We start from the raw sequence: 19278 nt of genomic DNA, 5'->3' as shown, positions 1-19278 counted from the left end.
CTTGGTCACGGTTGACATTTGGCATGTGGCGTTTTCAAACTAAAAGCCTTAACGATGATAAAAAGCCTTAACGATGATAATTAGGCGTAGAAATAACGTTTATGAACAACTTATCAATGCATAAATATATTTTTTTAAATCTACCGATTGAGTTGATTTTTTGGTATATGGACAAAGATTTGATTAAATAAACGTATATATTTTAATGTTATTTATTAATTGGGTCAGTATACTTTATGAAATTTTACAATATAATAGTCAAGACTTCGTCAAAAAGAAATTTTTTTAGGGAATATTTTGTTTTGTGACAAGATTTTATTATCCGAGTATAATTACAATTTTATATGTCAAGTGAAACGAATGCAGCTCTTAGTTAACACGAATCACGTGGTGGGAGTGCAGTAAAATATTCTCGTAATGAAAGTTTCACGATCGCTAACCGCTGTAGGTTCACTGGCCCTCATTCTAAGCATCGTATTCACCTACAAGTGGATGACATCAAATCAAAAGATCGTCTCAGTGAAGACCAGTGATATAACCAAAGAACATACCGAACCGAAGAACACAACGAAGAAAGAACCTCCTCTTCCTGAAAAACCCACCCAAAAGAAGACCAATAAGCCCAAAAAGCCGGTGAAAAAACACATTATCAAAAGACGAGCTAAACCAGTGCCCCATCAACTAAAATTCAAGACGAAAAAGCTAAAAAGAATTCCAGCAATTCCTCTCTTAGATGTATTGAAAGCCAAAAATCAACCCAGGCCTGGTCAAAGTGTATTCTTCCATGAAACGACGAATTTCCGAAGGGACGAGAAGATCCAGCTGATCCAATTGACGCCTCGGGAGGCATGTGCCATTGAATCGGCTGCCCTTCATAATCCACGCCTTACTGTATTTGTGCTTTTCGCAGGTGCCACCCATCGAATTTCAAGTGGAGATTCCCTAATCAAGGCCTTGAGCCAATATAAGAACATAAGATTGAGACATCTCAACGTTTGGAATTATGCAGCTGGCACTCCCATCGAAAAATGGCTAAAGGGGGGAAAGCTTTTCAAATCGAAATTTCTTTTTCCACATGTCTCCGATCTGCTGCGATATATAACATTATATAAATACGGTGGCTTTTATCTCGATCTTGATGTGGTGGTATTGAAAAACCTAGAGAAAATGCCTCCGAATTTCACGGGCGCCGAGAGCAACAGATCCCTGGCCTGCGGGGTCATGAAAATGTCCTCCACCGGTTTGGGCCACAAGTTGGCCTCCCAGTGTCTGCAGGATCTGCAGGCCAACTACGATGCCAATATATGGGGAAGCAATGGACCCGGCGTCATCACCCGAGTGGCCAAAAAGCAGTGCAGCACCGACAGCATCCATAAAATGATTACCAATCCTAAACGATGCAAGGGATTCAAGGTCTACGATCCGAAAGCCTTCTACGCAATTCACTGGCTGCAGTGGAAGGATTTCTTTCAGCCCAACAGAATCAATATAACCATGAAAAGAATATCCAAATCCTCGGTGATCCATGTTTGGAACAAGTTCTCACGGGGATGGAAGCTGAAGACCAAGGATAACTGTGCCTACACCAAAGTGGCTAAGTCACACTGCCCCAAAACATTTGCAGCAGCTGGAAAATTTTTTTGAGGTCAATGTTAGTTAGGAATTAGTACTTAATAAGTTAGAAGTTAGATACAAATAATTGTTTTAAATTTTAATGAACACCTATATTGTAGAATTTTTCCTACTCATCATTAATTATATAAAATGGTAGTACTTATATAATAATCATAATGTTACAATCATTAAAGACCTAAAATTGCAGAAAGCCTATTTAAATTGCTTCTCAGTTATTAACATACATTCAAAGAGAAAAGCAGATCAGAATTCCATCTAAAGCAATCTGCTTAAAATGTAATAAACCGAGCATTATATTCTTGATTCATGACGGGGAGAACTAATTGTCTGTTGAAATATTCATAATAAATTCCGAGGGCCATTCAGATCCATCCCCCTATCTTTGTTGTCATAGCGCCACGAAGAACTAATTAATTGTTACCAAATAAAACAAAAGTAAATAGCCACTGGCATTTTAAGCCTGGGCATTATTAGCATTCGGGGGAATATCTCGCGGCGCTTTCAAGTTTTGAATAAATATTTTCGCATCATTAAATTTAAGCCATACTGTGCTTTATTTATGCCAAACGCAATTTCTCAATTTATTTATACCTTATTTATTTATATTCAAAACATTTCAGGGGCCAGTGGATGTTGGATTCCGCAAAGGGGGAGTGGTAGGAACTAATGCCCGAATTTATTGTGACTTTTGGCACTGCCTGCAACAGCTGTTCCACATTACGAGTGTCAGCCAAAAACTCCAGTCCAAGTCCACCCAGCAAAAATAGAGGGAAAACAACCTGAACTCACATATGGGTATCCTGCTCAGTTTTATCTGCTGCGCTGCACGCGGCACATTTGCATATTTCGTGCACAGGAGGAGCTGGGTTTTTATTTTTATTTCATTTTTATTAATGCGAAAAATGTAATTTCAACCATTTGCAACTGCAGCGGACCCTTGGGGCCGGGCCACACGACAGTCAGACGAAAAAAAATTGCAAAAATTTCGTAAAATGCAAAAGAACAAAATTCATTTATAACTCGTTGACTAGGGAAATCGCATATCTTTCTGAGTTTAAAGTCTGTTTGTTTAAGTTTGCTGAATTTAATGTTCCATTGGGTTTTTGATATGTTGTTTTCATATTAACATATTTGGGGAATTTAAACATTTTAATGGTTTTCTCATTTGTATGAAATCTATATGAGTTTTTTGTTAGGTTGACGTGATTCAAACATTTAAATGCATTGAATTCTAGTGTCCGAATCCCAGTAGAGAAATAGTTATGAATTTGTTTTGCCATGATAAGAACCTATCCAATTTATTTAAATTGGTTTTCGCTGGAAATAAAATCGAAATGATTACTATTTAGCTTAAACAGCAATGTGTTTCTGACCAAATAATGATAATAATTATTTTCCAATTTATATTTTTGAATAAAATATAAGTTAGATGCACAAACATATTTATGTTTTATTTAATCAAATTAAAGAAAACGAAGAAAGTTTAAAAAATATTTCAACACGTGCTTAAATCTGTTTTGAGGAACCCATGCACAACTGCCTTTACCTTGTAAATGTCTGTCTCCCAGGAAATCTCATGTCTTCACTAGCATTCATAACAATTACTGATTCAATCAAATAACTTGATTAGATTTTTGGCTCTTAGACACGGTCTCTTAACCTTTCGCCTGTGCCATGTCCACAGGGTCAACATGAGCTTCGGATCCGTTACTTTCATTTGCATTTGTCACGCTCGTTAGTCTTTCGGAATTCCCATTGGGAAATGCGTAGTTTTCGATATCCAATGACAGCCACGTGACCGGAATTTCTCCCTGGGTCGAAACAAAAACTAATGCCGAGTGAAGTTCAAGTAATGCTTACTAAGCTGAAAATGCTGGAATGCAGGCATAGAAATGTATTTTCAAAATAAGCGCACAAGCTACAACATCTCAGGACTTAGGTCTCTCGTTGCTCCAGCTCATAAATAAATATAAAAATTATTGTAATAGTTTTCAGCTTTTGGTTGTACTTGGCAGCGAGCAGCATATAAATACCCAAGAAAAGCTCTCTGGTCTAAAATCCTTTGGCTTTACCTAAGCTCTGGAAATAGGATAAAATAAACGTCCGAGACTTCTTGGTCACAATGCAACGGCCTGAAACAAGAAATCCGTGACTTTAAGTGGAATAAAGCTGAGGATAACAAGAATGAAATTACAAATCTTCTTATAAATAAAAGGTAATACATTTTTAACGTAGCAAATATTTTATGTTTGTCGTACATTAATTCAACTACATTTTATCTCATTTTTATACTTTAGGTATCTTTAAATGGAATTAAGTAGGAGATCGACCTAGTCTTCTTGAAAAATAAATATAAAATATTATACATTTATTTATTTTTCGACATCTAAATATTATCCAATTTCTATATTCTTTAAATACACTAATCCTAAATAAATTTTTAAACTATTTTAGCCAAATTCAAAATTCACTTCACCCTCACCTGAAATTTGTGCAACGCAGAACACAATCTAAAATTTAAATGAAACTCACAAACGACTTGATTAAATTTCAACAATGATTGCACAGCGAAATGAATGCTGTGGCACATTGAAATTTCACGAATGAGCGCCCCGGAATGCAGCACGTATTTGCATTATGATTATTATTGTGGCAGTGGCCGCACTCGCAACAATAACAGAATAAGAAAGCCGGGTGGCGGAAAAATATAAAGCCAAATATTTTTGTGGCAGCACAAGGAAGTGGCCAAAAGCGCACTTTTCATAATCTCTTGCATTTTATGGTCGGCAGTGGGAAACAGTCAGCCAGCTGAAAATTCAAATGAATAGCAAATTGCGGCACACGCTTATTCGCGCAATGCCACAAAGGCTTTTCCGAAAATGTTCCCCCTCTCCTCTGGGGGAAAAGCCCCAGCCCAGACTAACCCCATCCGGTTTTCCCGCCGGAAACAGCTGTTTCCCTTTACACAGACAACCCACCCAAAACCCAAGAAGATGCTGCGAAATTATTATTACATTTTATGCCAATTCAGCGAATTTTCCATGTGCATTTCTGAACTCTGAAAGCCCAAGGAAAAGTGCTGGAAACTCAAGTTTGCCTTGGCTTAATTAAAGCCACCGACCTGAGCCAAAAATGGAAGCCATAATTTTGAAACGACGCCGCCGAGTATGCCACAAAAATGAAGTTTTAAAATCTTGATGACCCGACTTCTCGGCTGTTTGTTTGCTGGCTGCACAGGAAGTTAATATTTTTGCAATTTCGCTAGGCTTTAATTTAAAAGTAGTACCAAATATATGAACTATGAAATACTCTAGTATATGAAGCTAAAATATTTTTGTTGGTTATTAATTTTAATGCAGCACTTTAATTTCATTGAAATTAAAAATAATTAATTTTACATTTTTACGAATATAGGTTAATTTTCTTACTTATCGTTTACATCCCCTGACAGGGTATAAGGTGGAAACAAAGTAGTAAAAACGGGAACTAGGGCCCGGGAAAGCCATGAAATGTTCGTCCAGAGGAAAATAAATGAGCTCTGACCATGGAACTTAAAGTTTATAGCGATACGATGCGAAGACTACGACTTCCTGCTAATTTTGTATGCAGCCCGCACAAATCTTGTGATTATTAAAGGCCCTTGCTTCGAATCCAGGCCCAGACTGGACTTTGCGGGCGAACTGGTGTCTGCTTTCTGCTCGTTTGATTTGGCCCATTAATTTTGAGCCGAGCTGAGTTCTTTTCGCCGGCAAAAGTTCTGTGACAGCAAAAGTGGGATCCTGTTGGGCCCCTTGATTTGTGTGGCGCTTTTCTGGGTGATTAAGTCATTCATCAGGCGGCGGCGACGGACTAAGAGGCCATTTTCTTAACGCGGTTTTCTAATGAAGCGTTATGCCGAATAATTAGAGGATTTGCTCTATCTAGTCAGTCGCCAGCCGATATTTCCTCCCTCACTTTTTTCAATTAAAAAGTTTCGTCTTTGTCATGGTTACGCAATAAATTTCCAAGCTCCGCGCGACCACGCGGCGTATGCGTAATAAGCATTGAATGATTGGGCACACAGCGCGGACCTAAGCCCATTTAATTGGTATTAATATTGGACCAAGGGCCAAGCTGTTGCCGTGCGACCCGCTAGAAAAAGGGGAGGGTGGTTGTGGGAAGACGGGGAAGGAGCCTACACTTGAAGAAAATAATTTAAATACATAAAATTAGATTTTTTTTTAAATATATTTCAGATAGTAAGCTCTGACTTACAGCACTGACGGTAGAATACAAGTAGATTATAATCCTCGAAACATATTTAACATATGTAATTAAATTTTAGAAATGATATCATACTACTAGGAAATAGTAGTTGGCGTTTACCAATTCGAAAGCCATATATTTATTTACAATACATCTAGACTTATACACATGTTTAAGGAAAAATATATTTGTACACCAATTTTTAAGAATGCATTTTCTGCAGAGATATAAAACCTTTGTTGCTCTCCAATTTATTATTCCCAACTATTGTAAAGCACGTTCTTTTTAAATGTGTTTCCCCTTTTTTCTCAGTGCACTACGGGCTGTTGGTGGCAGAGCATCTGTGAAGGTCATAGCTAAGTAGTTTAGTTCTGCCATCGGCATGCTCAGCAGTGCAAATGCCTTGATAAACGTTGCAATTTTATAGCTCACAGCATATTTATATCGCAGGAACTTAGCACAATGAAGGCGAGGGCTCCATTGTAGTCCTTCCCCCATATTATTTTCCTGCTCTCATTGTTTTACTTGGAAGTGCTTTCATTCAGCTCCTTTGTAAGCAAATTTGCTTATTTATTTGCTAAACTTGAAATGCTGTAGGAAGAGGGGGATTAAGTACCTACATGTCGAAATACAATTGTATTGGATTGTAACGGGTTCGAGTAGTTAGGAATAAAGTAATCAAATAGTCCAGTAATTCACAAAGTATAAAGTTTAAGTAATCGAGTAATTAAACACAAAATATGAAACTTGATTTTTCATTTATATGGGATTTCATATCATTCATCATTCAATTTGAAAATTAAATTTCATTGGGCTCTGGACCAAACCAAGTACATTCTTATAAGGTTAGACATAAATATAATCCGCATCAAACAAACTTGCTGTCCTTCATAACTTCGTGCCAAACATCCTTTTGGCATCCGTCTTGGCAAGTGTAAGCTCACATATCTCAGCACTTTATGGCCAAAGTAACAAATAGTTGCACGTAGAACCTGTGCGTTTTGCTATTTCACACCTATGTTTGCAGGTGGAAAGTATTAATTTCCAAGCTGCTTGTTGATTCCCTTGCAGCACTTTTTGCTGACACTGTGTCACTTTGTCGTCTTGTTTGTCCCAGTTTGTATTGCTGCCAGTTCTCTCTAGGTTTTTCGTCTTCCTGTTTTCATTATTAATACTCCAACTGCCTTTTGTCTGCCAGCCCCCACAGCCCCACATTTCCAGCGACTTTCCACTCTTGGAATTTGAGCCAAGTCGCCTCGCTTTGTACTCGTGTTAGTGACAGAAATTATTCTTGTTGACACATAAAAATTGTTTAACCCTTTTTTTGCGTGGCATGAAAAATGACAGGAAATGATAAAATGTTTTCGGACGTGAGAGTGTGTGAGTGAAGCATTTGGCCAAAACATTTCGCAGACATTGATGTATTTAGGTCGGATGTTGTGTATCTAAAATAGGGAAAACCCCCTAAAAGATATATGTGTGTGCGTTCACTTTCCGGCTCATTAACAGCGCTGAAATTTACATAGTTAATTGCTTTTTAATTGTTGTGTTTTGAATTTTCAATGCTTTTCAAGGATATACATTTTTTTTGTATATTTTGGGGGCAGGTTCATTCTCTAAGCCAGGCACGTTTTATGGCTGAAATTTCTTAATTTCGTTTTCATTTTCTGGTGGGCTGTGCCCCATTAGGCAAATAGAGTTTGCAGCTTGGCTAATGAAGCATAGTTTTGAGATTTGCCACGCCCCCACGCAGCCCACCGCCCACTCAGACAGACTTCAATTAGCCTGCCAGCAATGGCTGAAATTTGTATTTCGCCCTCTGTTTTGTTTTTCGAGCACTTTCCTTTTTTTTCGGTTGCCTTTTGCGGTCATTAAAACTAATGGCAGCTCGTCGGTTCGCTGGCTTTAAAAATTCCACACTTGCCCTCGGGCCGAATGGACCGACCGACCAGATATATCATTTGACCAACAAGCCAAACAAAACTCACACACAAGTCCAGCCAAAAACCAAATAAAAAAATGGGGGTAAAATAAAAAAACGAACTGAGTAACCCAAAGTTTTGTTGGCTCCCATGCGGTCACAAAAGAGCAGTAAATTAAAATTTACTCGACATGAAATTCAAGCGGCACAGAAGAGCTGCTCCTTGCCACCCTTTCCCATTTTTCATTTTCCCCATTCATTTTTGGCGGATCCATTCAATCCGATTGCAAATGCAGTCAGTCCCCACTGAAATATCAGAGCAGAAGCATTAATAAATATTTATATTTTCGCGGAATACATATAAAGAGGTATTCAGGTTGTACGCATATTTCTGAACAATTAATTTGTGATGAAAGTGAGGGTAAGGGGATGTTAAATTAATTTCCTGATGATATGCAAAGCTGTTTTAATGCAAGATTATTTTATACTGTTGGTTATCCAAGGAAGGTATAAGTATTCTGGACAGCTTGTTCCTTTTACTAGAAGAGCCAAAAATGTGAAATTTTCGTTTGAGATTTTTTAAATATTAAATAAATATAGCAAGGTAAGTCCAGCTCACAACAAGGCAAATTCTATATACAAAAAGATTTAACCATGATCCTTTAAGAATAAAATCCTAAAGTACATATCTTTGATATAACATCAGGGTGTTATTCAACTATAATCTTTATAAAACCCAAAACCGGATGTGCTTAGCTTCAGTTCTGGGTTTTCTTTAAAGTATTATTGAAATATTTCATAATAATAATAATTATAATATAATAATTTCAATGACTATTTCTATTTATATGTCACCCATTTCGACTGATCATAGCTCATTTCCAATTCGTGGATATCCTTCGGAGGCCGACTGCACTTTATTTGGTTCCGTCTCCTGTTTGTTTTCCGTCGGTTTGGCCTGTGGCCGAGCGCCCCAGGGTTCTCGGATTTTACGTGGTCAAAGTTGTACGTTCCCGGGGCCAACTGACATGCAAAGCAGATTTGGCCCAAAAAAAGCAAAGGAGAGCAGGCCGTTGGCCACTTTGCAGTCGGCACGCGTGCACAGATTAAACGGGCAAATAAAAAACTAGAATGGCCTGCAGCAGCGGTCAAACAAACAATTTTAAAGAGCTCCAATCAATTATCAAGTTGAGTCCACTTCGCTTTTACCACAATTTCCCGTTAAGCGACAATTTCCGCAGCGATTATTCAATGTCAACTAAAAAGTTGCAAAAACGATCGAGAAACCAGCAAAAGCAATTAAAAGCAGCTGCTGCCTGGCCACTCCCCATTTCCGCTGACCGCCCCCTTTTAAAGTTCATGTTTATTTTATGTGGCCAAATATGTTTTCTTTTTGGGAGAGAAATATTTATGTAAGCACTGCTGCAGTTTATTTGTCAAGCCGGACATGCAGATGTCGGGGGATTAGATGGATTTATCGCACTGTGACAAATATACGGTGTAAATCATTTGGCCGGCTGCTTTTTCAGGCATCTGTGCAACATACGTGTTAAATTAAATGCAAGAAAAGGTGGCTTAAATATGGGACTGACCAAAAAACATTGAGACTAATTGGCTCAGTCAGAAAATTGTAAGGCACATATGAAAACTGACTTTCACAAATAAGAACTGGCTTACAACAAGTATCTAAAATGAATGAAACGATCATGACACAAAAGTGGTTCGACCTTTAAAACTAATGTGAAGAGATGGAATAGGAACAACAATATGTATTGAATTTAAAACTAAGTCTTCCATATATAGCAAACATATTTTCTTGTCCCAATTTTATGTTTTATAAATAGCTTTACATTTTTATATGTAGGTGCAAGATAATTATTACACATCACTTTCCCATCAACTCAGTTATCGCTTAACCTAATTATATCTAAAGCCTTGTGCTTCTACTAATTGAATGCGCCGCATTCTGGGTAATTTATTCTGTGTAATTTTTGTTATTTTAAATGTATTTCAGCACACCTCGGCTGTCAAATTCAAAACGGAATTCAATGCATTTTACTGGCGCCCCGACTTAATTAGCTACAGCTTATCCACAGCTCGATAATGATGAATTAACCCACGACCCAAAAACCCCACCTTTGCTTCACAATCTATGGTGTTAGTAGCAAATGAAATTTTCCCCGTTTTGCAGCCAAACTGTAGCTACACATCTCGCCATGTTGAAATTAATTGAATTGTTGTTTTGTTTGGCCCTAGATATTGCCAGCAAACATGTACCCTATATTAGTTATTGATTTCCCACAGGTAGCGAGGTTTAATGGCAATCAACTCGAAATGGGTGAAAGCAGGAATCGGAAGCTCAGCCCATGTTTTAATCAACTGCCTAAATGGGAGATTGAAATAGTGGATCGCACTTCTAGCATCATGAATTTGGCCAAACATAAAACTAGAACATGCTTAAACTAGCATATCAGTAACTATGTTACTAATTCAATCCTACTACCATTTATATATATAAATCATTGCTGATATAAGGTATCAAAATTCTACGGTTCTAAAAATATTTATCAAGATACATATACAAATAAAATCTAATGGTGATTTTAAACAAAATACTTTCTTTTATTAATACATCTTTACTTTATGGTTCATGCTGAATAACAATTTTTAATGAATTGATGGAAGGGATGACTCCTCTACAAGTTGCAATGTAACAAGGTTATTTGATAAAAGTCGTAATAGGTCTCACAATGCATTGAATTAACAAAATGTAATATAGGGGCAAACAAACCAGGACTCACATGCAGTTGCCAAAGATATGTTCTCATAACATAATATGGTCTCAACGGCGAATGTGATGTGATGCGATATTGAGTGATCGTTCTATTAGTTGGAAGAATCCGAATCCTTGGATGAGAGGACTGCGAAGTCGGGTGGCGAGGAGTCCTCCTGCGATTCAATGCTTTCCACCTGGGAAATCTCGTTGGCCGATGAGCTGGTGTCCTCCACATCGCCCACATATTCACCCACATCGCTTTCGCTGTCGTAAAGCTGATCGTCGCCATCCAAATCGATGATCAAACGGCGCAAATAGCGCAATTCATCGTGGGCACGCGACACTTTTCGCTCCAGGGCCTTCATTTGGGCCTACAAATCGAAAATATCCACAAACATATATTATTTTCTATATAATTTATGGAAAATACCAAGAATTCAAACCTGTGGAATCAGCGGACAGCCCAGCAAATGCAAAATGTACATCAGAGGATCGGCTGGCAGTGGGTCTATTTCCACCAATTGCTTCAAAATCTCCAGAAGTCGGGGGAAAATACCCTTTTCCACCAGGTATTCAATTGATTCTTCTTCTTTCTCCGACATGTTGCGTAATTTTAAAGAGCGAAAAAGTCAGTAAACTTCTTGCAAAAGTGAAATTCTGAATAAAAAAATGATCGCGGTAATAACTGTAAAACCAGGGCTGCATTATTATCTGGCGGCAGATTTCGGTTCGTGTATTCGCTAACTTAGCGGAGCCACTCGTTATTTGGGGTATATTTTTAGTATTTTTTAGGTTTCTGCGCACTGTTCACGATTTAACCGTGCTGTTAGTCTCCTACAGCGGGCTGTTAGGCGCAAGCTTAAGTTGTCAAATATCGATTTCATCTGGTTTGTTTACCCCATTTTGTCATCTCTAATTTGCGCGCTATTTTGCTAGCACTTTTTATTTCCTTTAGAAATTTAACCAAATTATGCCGAACCAGGACGAACTTAGTCAAGGAGCCAAGCAGAAATTCGTGGAGACTGCTGCCAGGGCCAAGAATCCACTGGAATCTCTCAGCTACCAGAGCTACAAGGCGCCCAGCGGAGAGGAATTCAAACTGATATGCCGAACGAAGACGGATGCGGATTCAAAATTGCTGAAATGGGCCTATAAACTGGCCGAAACCAACGTGGGACCCTACTACAAACAACTGAAGATGGGCTGGCAGCCAAAGATTAAGCAAGCCGAATTGAACAAGAACTGGGCTCGTTATTTGGTGGCCCAAAACGAGAAGAAGGAGAATGTAGCCTACGCCATGTTTCGCTTTGACATGGATCATGGGGATTGTGTTCTCTATTGGTAGGTATTCCATAAGGTTATCCCAAAGTTAGTTATTACCTAGACTCTCCTTACAGCTACGAAATGCAGGTGACAGCGGAGCACCGAAGAAAAGGCCTGGGAAAGTTCATCATGAGCATTTTAGAGGACTGCGCCCGTCTCTGGCATCTGGAGAAGATCATGCTGACCGTCCTGAACAACAACGAAACGTCCATTTCCTTCTTCAAGCAACTGGGCTACGTCAAGGACGAGATCTCCCCGGATGTCCTGGAACAGGCAGACTATCAAATCCTTAGCAAATCGATGCTGAGCTGAGTGTTTATTGGACTCCAGAGATTATAGATAACTAGCAACTAGTATAACAATGCGTTTATTTCAACAAGCTGGCCGTGGTCTCCAGGTGATTGGCCATGCGAATGTCCTGCGAACTAAGGCCACCCACATCGTGCGTCGACAGGGTAACATCCACCTTGTTGTAGCAGTTGAACCACTCGGGATGGTGGTTGATCTTCTCGGCCAGCAGGGCCACGCCCGTCATGAAGCTGAAGGCCTGGTTGAAGTCCTTCAGGATGAACTGCTTGAAGATGGCATCGCGGCCTTCTACCAGAGTCCAGCCGGCTTCCAGGAGAGGTTGCAGCTTCTCAGCACGCTCCTGCTCGTTTAGTCGCACCTGGGGACAAGAAACAAGTTGTAAGTGGAGCTATGATTTATATGATAGTTGGTATATATATCCCTTCTAAGGGATTTGCACCATGGCAACTTCTTCTTAACTGGTCGGTTCTATATACCAAAAAAGAATTTAGAAACCTATTTATAGTCTTAAAGTTTATTAATCCTGAAAGGTAGCCAATGGGTACGTAGGGATTATCACTTTTATATCTTTAACTTCAGTTTATCTAAGAACTGAAAGAAAATTTTATGGAAATTGTATTCTGAATTCCCGTAAAACTGGTTATACTTAAAGGTGACTATGTTTTAGGGAACTTTGTAAAAGTATTTGCTTTTTTGGCTGATTTAGTTAAACTACCAATAAGAAAAGACTGGTATAAGATGAGAGTTAACAAAATTTATGTTACAGAGAGGTTAATTCCTTTCCATATTAGCAGTACCCCTTATGCTTAGGGTATAAAACACTTGCTTAAGTCAAAAAGTCGCCCTTGGGGGCTCGTTTCTGTTTCGAGGCGATAAGAAAACCTCTCGATTTCGCTAAGATTCGATTGCCCTTGATCTGTAAATCACTTTTCCTTAGTACTTACCACCATTTTGCGCTTTTTCGCTGTGGTTTTGGTCGCTGGGGCCTCAGAGTTTTGGGTGCCGTAGAGTCTCCGGAGATTTGCACTGCCACCAGTTGCTGCTTTTGCTGCTTCTCTCGCTGCTGGCGAATACAGAACTGAGATTGGCCAACCGCTGCGCGAAAAAGCAAAGCTCAGTTTTTGAGTTTGGTATTTTTGCCCCCCTTGGGCCCCCTTTTCCACCCACCTGCCTCTCGTTGCTGTTGTTGCAATGCCGTGGGATAAACCAGATTTACAGCGACTGGCGAGCAGATTGGCCACTTTCAGAAAGTTCGGCTTAATCACATTCTGAGCGCATTTAATTGTTAATAACATTTTTGTTTTAAAACTCGTTTGCTGCTTGCCGTTGTTATTGTTGTTGTTCCGGCGGGGAACAGCTGATTGGTGTTTCATGTTAACTTAACATCGAGTTAACATTGGACGTATTGATTTTAATTTCTGGGATGCCACCTTGTTTTAAAAAAAACCTTTTCGTGATAACAGTCATAAATACCGTTATGTTTAAATTTAAATAATGCGTACCTAAATATTGGTTTACTGTGAATTTTGCAAAGGTTATTTTGTTTAGAGAAAATAGACATGTTTCTAGAGTTGATTTAGATGCGGGCTTATAATTTATTGGCATTTATATACTGTCCTGATTGATCCTATACCTTAAACGGTTATTTACAACTCATTTATATTTTTAACTGTACAGCGCCAAATTTACAACCGATTATGTAAATTTCCAACGTACAACTAAACAGAGGATTTGCAGCTATAGATATTTGTTTGTCAGCTGCTCGAGGTCTTTTTATCTTATCTTATTCAAGTATATTAAAAATGCACTTACCCGTGGAAAAACGCACTTCGTAAAGCTCGCTTGTAAGTCGAAACGTAAATTAAGAGGAATTAAACTTAGAAAAAAACGTATATATATTGTATTCTTTACATAAGAAATATCATAAATGGGAATTCTATTTATTTCGATTTTAGTGTCCCCTTACATTGTTACAATTTCTATGCTGCGGCGATTAATTAATGATTTAATTGACACTTTTATTTAAATTTTGTGTTATATCTTGTTTACTTGTGCACCACATTTTCGACCTCTCCATTGCCGTAATAATCGTAGTCCACATTGGCGGTGGAGGAGGCCAAACTGGGATGACCAGTGGTGGTGACGATATTGATTGAGGATCCAGTGGGTGCCTCCGGAACCACGGTGGTTGTCTTTCGCCAGCGCAAACTATAGCGACTGCGAATGAATGGTGGCTTTGTTACCACAATTGAATTGCCCAGGGCTGTAATATAGTTAATATTGTTTACTGGAAATTTATAGACCTTATAAATCTAAAAGCCTACTTACCCAGCCCATAAAGGCAAAAGCAAACGATCAACAGCAGGGTCAGCTTCATTCTGTGCTCCTCATTAAATGCAGACTGTAACTTTTTACACCAACTTCGATTCTTATATAGTCCCCTCCAAGCTGAGATAAACAAATCCCAATTCCCCGAAGAAAGCGAAATCATCCCGTAGTTCCCTCAAGGGAACTGGTCACCCCTCCAAGTTCATTCACCGCAGTGGCGATTTTATATTATTTATTCGTTATCTCTGAATGAACTCTTACTTTAGCTTACGGGTTAAGCGACATTGTACAATCGAATCATATTATGCCTAAGCGAAATGGTAATAAATACGTGTATGGAATCTGTGCAACCGGAATTATGCGGCTGGCATTCAGTTTTCCGGTTCGGGTTCCGCAGGTCGCGGACGTTTGGGTCCAGAGGGTATTGGCGGAGGTGGAACATCCGGAACCGCACTGTTTTTGCTCTCCGATCCGTTGCGAATGTCCTCGAAACTGGGCTGCGCGGGTTCCAGATTATCCAGTGGTAGTGGCTGTATTTGTGGCGGACTCTGGGGAGGATTAAGGGCCTGAGGTTGTTCCTCCTCCTGTCGAGGAGAAGTTGTAGGAGATGTAGCCCCGCGAATGGGATAGCCCTGGCTGGGGTAGTAATCATAAGGCGGCAGGTAGTTCTGCCTTATGTAACCCGCTTGGTCGTAGATCACTGGGTACTGGCTATAAGGATATGGGGGCAGGTGCATGGGTTGTCCCCTAAACTGGGAGGGCAGGGGGATGAGTACGGGCGGCAGTCCTTGCTGGTTGAGTGGCAGTGGGGCTTGCTCCTTGGGCATCTCCTGCGGCTCCACGGATCCTGGAGGCGACTCTGGCTGGGGCTGCTGCTCCACGGGAGATTCCACCGGCTGTTGGGGCTCATATGGAGCAAAGCCACTTGGATACTGGGCAGGAGCTGGCAGGGGGTAGGGGAGCTGAAAAGTATAATGAATATCCATTAAACCATTAGGGATTTAAATATATATTAAATAATATTGAACAAATTTTTAAGGTAACAAATATGGAAATAATTTATTATTTTAAATTACCAGCAAGAGTTAAAGAGTTGTTAAAAATAAGTGTTTGCAAATGAATATGATAGTAAATTGCATACTGCAAACTTAGATTAGACCTTTTGACCTATAGATAATATTATTATATAAATATTAAAACTTTACATAGACTCACCCTTTCATTGGGCGTTAGACCAGGGACAATTGGCTGACCAAAGCGCACGATCGGAGGACTGTAGAAGCCATAGGGATTATAGGGTCCAAATGGGGCGTATCCTGGCTCGTGGATAGTGGGCTGGATGACCGGATAGGCCCGGCTGGAAGTCAGATTGTCATCGGTGGTGATTAGGGCATTGTAGACCTTCGGCTTCTTTCTCAAACGACGGGCTGCTTCCGAAGAACCCGTCCACAAGATTAGTGCCAGTAGAACAAGAATCAGAAGTGTGTGCTACCGGGAATAGAAATCGAAATATGGAGTTATATGTAGAAGTACCACAAGTATCTTATTTTCATTGACAGCTGTCCCTGGTATTTTGTCACTACTGCGATAGAAATCAATGAAAAACAATAATCTGTTTAATTGATCGCCATATCGACAATCAATCAATGAATTGTTTAGACTACGCACAATTGTGTTTGTGTTTGACGGAAGTTGGCGAGCTGGAGCTGGAGCTACTCTACAGGGAAGCTTGTTAGCAATGGCTCCGAAGAAACCACGACTTTCAAATACCAGCACTGCAGTCGCCGAAACAATCAACACATGTCAGCCTTTGTTGCGAATTCTCTACACTTCATTAGCTTTGAATTGAAATGTAGATTGTTCCTTTAATTGGATTACGGAGAAGCCGATCGAACCGGACGGGGGCACCAGCTCACACTAAGGAAAAATCTATAAAGAATTGAGTTCTTTCTTTTCTGTGTTTGTTATAGGCTGTGTTTGTTATATGCTATACTAATTACAAATTTATCCTTAAGTTATGTAATAATACATTTACTTAGCTCCCATTTAATTTAATCATATCCTATTATTTATAATTAGATGGATTAGAGCAGTATGAATCTTTATTCTTAAAACTTTTCAGTTCTAAGACATTTTCCTTTATTATATATGTATAAGATATAAGACCTAATCTCCCAGTGCTTGGGCTCAGATGGAGCTGCGTCAAAAGGCCTTTTCCTCAGAGAGATGGAGTCTAGGTCCGGTTAGACGAGTTGCCCATTGACGTGGCTTTGGTTATGGAGCATGGAAATGCACTGGAGCGATCTGCGGAACTGTGACCGCGTTTCTGATCTTGATCCCCGATCACCCGATCCCCGGGGGCTGCACTCTAATTGCCGCTCTCGGATTACCCAGACACTTAAGCCGGGCTGGGCCGCCCTCTTTGACTGACTTACTGACTGACTGGCAATTTGCCTTGCTTTCCAAGCATTTCACTTTGACTTTCCTCGGCGGGCTCACCCACTCTCGATCGCCATGATCTTGCTTTCGAGGGAGCAATTTTCGACGCTTTTCCTTTTCACTTCTAGCTGTGATTTCGTTTTCGATTTCATCGGCATCTGGCAACAGTGAAATTAAACGAATCGAATTGGAGTGAATTGAGTCGAATCAGCAGACAATAATCGTAGATCAAGTGCACTCCACTCCAAGAAATTGGGCCACCTCGAGTGCCATTGTAATGGCCGCGTTAAAAGTGATAGTTCAAAATGGTTCAATGGATCACTCGCACTCTTGGCTTGGCCATGGGTGTTTCCATAGGCTGGCTTTCCGAAAAATCGGGGTGGGTGGTCACTCAAAGGTGTCAATGGAATTCGGCTTGGCAAGGGGATTGACCTGCAGTGTTTCTCAAAAACGCACTTGATCATTTTGTACTCAAACTAATTTATGACATCTAAAGTTGTTAAGCGTGTTGAGGATCATTATTAGTGGGCTGGTTTTAATATTGCTTTTTTCAGATACCTATTCTGTTTGCCTTAACTAACAGATTACAAATCTAAAGTTCCTGGGACTGACCCCTCGATCTTTGTACAGATTTGTAATTGCTTTATTATTGTTATTTGTATTTTAAGTGCTGTAGTTCAGTTGGGCTAGTGCAATGTATAAATACTATGTAACTTAGACAGATAAGAAAGAAAATCACGTAAATAAAGTAACAATAAATATATATATCACTATTTAAATAGACCCCTATTGATTAACTTCCCTGTTTACTTATGACATCTATGTAATCTATTGTATAATTATATAAAACAATTTTTTTGATTTTTTTTATGCTTGTGATTTATTGTTTTTATGCTAATAGAATAAAACTAACAATAATTTCTTTTCAACATTTCCTTGAAGAAACATTTTCTTCCCCAATCTATAAATTCCATGAAGTAGCTTCCTCTGCTTGATAAAAATAGTTGCAAGGTATTTAAAGCTGCACTTCTGAATCTTACTTTATTTTCGCGTTATTCTTAGATATAGATAGATATTCCAGCCAGCAAAGTTCTGGCCCCGACCCACTCTTCATCCCATTCGCTTTGGTTTTAGTGGCCTGCATTGCCAGTTTGGCTCGTTGGAGGCTGACTCAGCCGCCATTCGAGTTGGATTCATGGCTAAGACCAGTTCAAAGGCAATAGATGGCAGTGGCCTAACCTTAAACCTGAGTCTGCAATCTTAAACTGAATCTAATTGTGAGTCTGGCGAACGAAAGTGAAAGTTTCACGAAAAGGGTGGGCTCTGATTGATCCCATCACTCGATATATCTTTATTTTAATGCATCAATTAATTGATAACTTAAGACAGACACCGCTTACCTTTTCCATTTGCATATTGACCGTGTGTATTTTTGTTTCCCTTTTTATATTTCCTTGGATTTCGTATGCAGGTGATGGCACTTTGTGTCAGGAAGCTCCAGAAAACCCACAAAAATATGGCATAAATTGTCTGACTTGCACTTGCTCCGTGCGATTGTCTTTAAAAATGCACAATTTGTTTAGCGACTGGCCGACACGTAATGACTTTGAAAACAAGTTGCTGCAAATGATATTGTGTATGGAGATATGGAAATGCAGTGCACTCTGGAGAACACGGATCGGATCACGATTTGAGTTGACTCTACGCGGAGACTGCCGACGATCGACTGACTCTTTTTGCGGCTGCGCACGCGCGTTTCTTGGCTTTCTGCTGCTTTTCTGGGGACTTTAAGCGAACGCTGGGCGCGCTCCACGGGCAACCTTTTATACCTTCGGTGGTTGTGGAGCCAGTGGGTATGGAGTCAGTGGTTATAGCCATAGAGGTTATAGTGGCCATAGTGGTGGCAATGAAAAGCTGGCCAAAAGGCTTGCGAATAAACATCTGTGGTGGCTTTGGGGTTTTTATGGGCCTACTACAGACAGACAGGAACTTCTTGGAGTTGGCCTAGTTTCATTTAGCCTTGCTTTGGTATAATAACTTTTTTATAGATTACTAAAATAACAAAAATGGATATCTATTATAATACTCCTAACTCCTTACTTACCTACAATTAAATCATTTAAAATTGTTGGTGCATTTAAAACACTAAGTCAAAACTATTTATTAAATGCTTGCTTGTTATAATCATAGATCAAATTATACAAGATTTGTATCTTTTCTAGTTATATCTTTCCTTGATACACATATTTTTTAGAGGCGTTGCATTAAGTTTCTTAGAGTGCACAAAAATGGATTATAATTT

General features: G+C 39.4%; 6 protein-coding genes across 6 annotated transcripts; 2 read left to right on the top strand and 4 right to left on the bottom strand.

Annotated features, from left to right (window-relative positions):
- Window positions 1–409: 409 nt before the first annotated feature.
- Window positions 410–2054, top strand: LOC119559190 (lactosylceramide 4-alpha-galactosyltransferase). Its single transcript, XM_037872254.1, has one exon. The coding sequence runs from the start codon at window positions 418–420 to the stop codon at window positions 1642–1644; it is 1227 nt and encodes a 408-aa protein (XP_037728182.1). The 5' UTR covers window positions 410–417; the 3' UTR covers window positions 1645–2054.
- An 8348-nt stretch (window positions 2055–10402) lies between these two features.
- Window positions 10403–11252, bottom strand: LOC119557098. Its single transcript, XM_037869675.1, has 2 exons — window positions 11021–11252; window positions 10403–10948 (listed from the first exon to the last, which is right to left on the bottom strand). Exons 1-2 carry the CDS (start codon window positions 11177–11179, stop codon window positions 10688–10690), a joined length of 420 nt encoding a protein of 139 aa, XP_037725603.1. The 5' UTR covers window positions 11180–11252; the 3' UTR covers window positions 10403–10687.
- Window positions 11253–11490: 238 nt separating this feature from the next.
- On the top strand, window positions 11491–12256 carry LOC119552758 (N-alpha-acetyltransferase 40). Its single transcript, XM_037862555.1, has 2 exons — window positions 11491–11918; window positions 11975–12256. Exons 1-2 carry the CDS (start codon window positions 11548–11550, stop codon window positions 12210–12212), a joined length of 609 nt encoding a protein of 202 aa, XP_037718483.1. The 5' UTR covers window positions 11491–11547; the 3' UTR covers window positions 12213–12256.
- Window positions 12198–13548, bottom strand: LOC119552751 (pterin-4-alpha-carbinolamine dehydratase). Its single transcript, XM_037862542.1, has 3 exons — window positions 13377–13548; window positions 13154–13304; window positions 12198–12567 (listed from the first exon to the last, which is right to left on the bottom strand). Exons 1-3 carry the CDS (start codon window positions 13502–13504, stop codon window positions 12268–12270), a joined length of 579 nt encoding a protein of 192 aa, XP_037718470.1. The 5' UTR covers window positions 13505–13548; the 3' UTR covers window positions 12198–12267.
- A 623-nt stretch (window positions 13549–14171) lies between these two features.
- LOC119553365 lies at window positions 14172–14801 on the bottom strand. The gene is made up of 2 exons (XM_037863714.1): window positions 14538–14801; window positions 14172–14472 (listed from the first exon to the last, which is right to left on the bottom strand). Exons 1-2 carry the CDS (start codon window positions 14698–14700, stop codon window positions 14255–14257), a joined length of 381 nt encoding a protein of 126 aa, XP_037719642.1. The 5' UTR covers window positions 14701–14801; the 3' UTR covers window positions 14172–14254.
- On the bottom strand, window positions 14760–18742 carry LOC119553357 (leucine-rich repeat extensin-like protein 5). Its single transcript, XM_037863703.1, has 3 exons — window positions 18377–18742; window positions 15753–16025; window positions 14760–15499 (listed from the first exon to the last, which is right to left on the bottom strand). Exons 1-3 carry the CDS (start codon window positions 18389–18391, stop codon window positions 14909–14911), a joined length of 879 nt encoding a protein of 292 aa, XP_037719631.1. The 5' UTR covers window positions 18392–18742; the 3' UTR covers window positions 14760–14908.
- Between the last annotated feature and the right edge of the window lie 536 nt (window positions 18743–19278).

This window comes from Drosophila subpulchrella, chromosome 3R (assembly GCF_014743375.2).
Source record: "Drosophila subpulchrella strain 33 F10 #4 breed RU33 chromosome 3R, RU_Dsub_v1.1 Primary Assembly, whole genome shotgun sequence".
NCBI classification, from domain to species: Eukaryota; Metazoa; Arthropoda; class Insecta; order Diptera; family Drosophilidae; genus Drosophila; species Drosophila subpulchrella.
Note: the sequence above shows the minus strand (reverse complement) of the source record. Positions and strands in the feature narration are given on the sequence as shown.

What these genes read in the sequence shown, in the direction of transcription:
- LOC119553357 (XM_037863703.1), bottom strand. An exon ending in GTCTAACGCCCAATGAAAGG is followed by an intron (nt 15,500 to 15,752) that starts GTGAGTCTATGT and finishes TATACTTTTCAG; the next exon opens with CTCCCCTACCCCCTGCCAGC.
- LOC119559190 (XM_037872254.1), top strand. Translation starts at nt 418, where the DNA reads ATGAAAGTTTCACGATCGCTAACCGCTGTAGGTTCACTGGCCCTCATT.
- LOC119557098 (XM_037869675.1), bottom strand. Translation starts at nt 11,179, where the DNA reads ATGTCGGAGAAAGAAGAAGAATCAATTGAATACCTGGTGGAAAAGGGT. An exon ending in GCTGTCCGCTGATTCCACAG is followed by an intron (nt 10,949 to 11,020) that starts GTTTGAATTCTT and finishes TTCGATTTGTAG; the next exon opens with GCCCAAATGAAGGCCCTGGA.
- LOC119552758 (XM_037862555.1), top strand. Translation starts at nt 11,548, where the DNA reads ATGCCGAACCAGGACGAACTTAGTCAAGGAGCCAAGCAGAAATTCGTG. An exon ending in GGGGATTGTGTTCTCTATTG is followed by an intron (nt 11,919 to 11,974) that starts GTAGGTATTCCA and finishes CTCTCCTTACAG; the next exon opens with CTACGAAATGCAGGTGACAG.
- LOC119552751 (XM_037862542.1), bottom strand. Translation starts at nt 13,504, where the DNA reads ATGTTATTAACAATTAAATGCGCTCAGAATGTGATTAAGCCGAACTTT. An exon ending in ACAACAGCAACGAGAGGCAG is followed by an intron (nt 13,305 to 13,376) that starts GTGGGTGGAAAA and finishes TTTTTCGCGCAG; the next exon opens with CGGTTGGCCAATCTCAGTTC. An exon ending in CGAAAAAGCGCAAAATGGTG is followed by an intron (nt 12,568 to 13,153) that starts GTAAGTACTAAG and finishes TCTTGTCCCCAG; the next exon opens with GTGCGACTAAACGAGCAGGA.
- LOC119553365 (XM_037863714.1), bottom strand. Translation starts at nt 14,700, where the DNA reads ATGATTTCGCTTTCTTCGGGGAATTGGGATTTGTTTATCTCAGCTTGG. An exon ending in CTTTTGCCTTTATGGGCTGG is followed by an intron (nt 14,473 to 14,537) that starts GTAAGTAGGCTT and finishes ACTATATTACAG; the next exon opens with CCCTGGGCAATTCAATTGTG.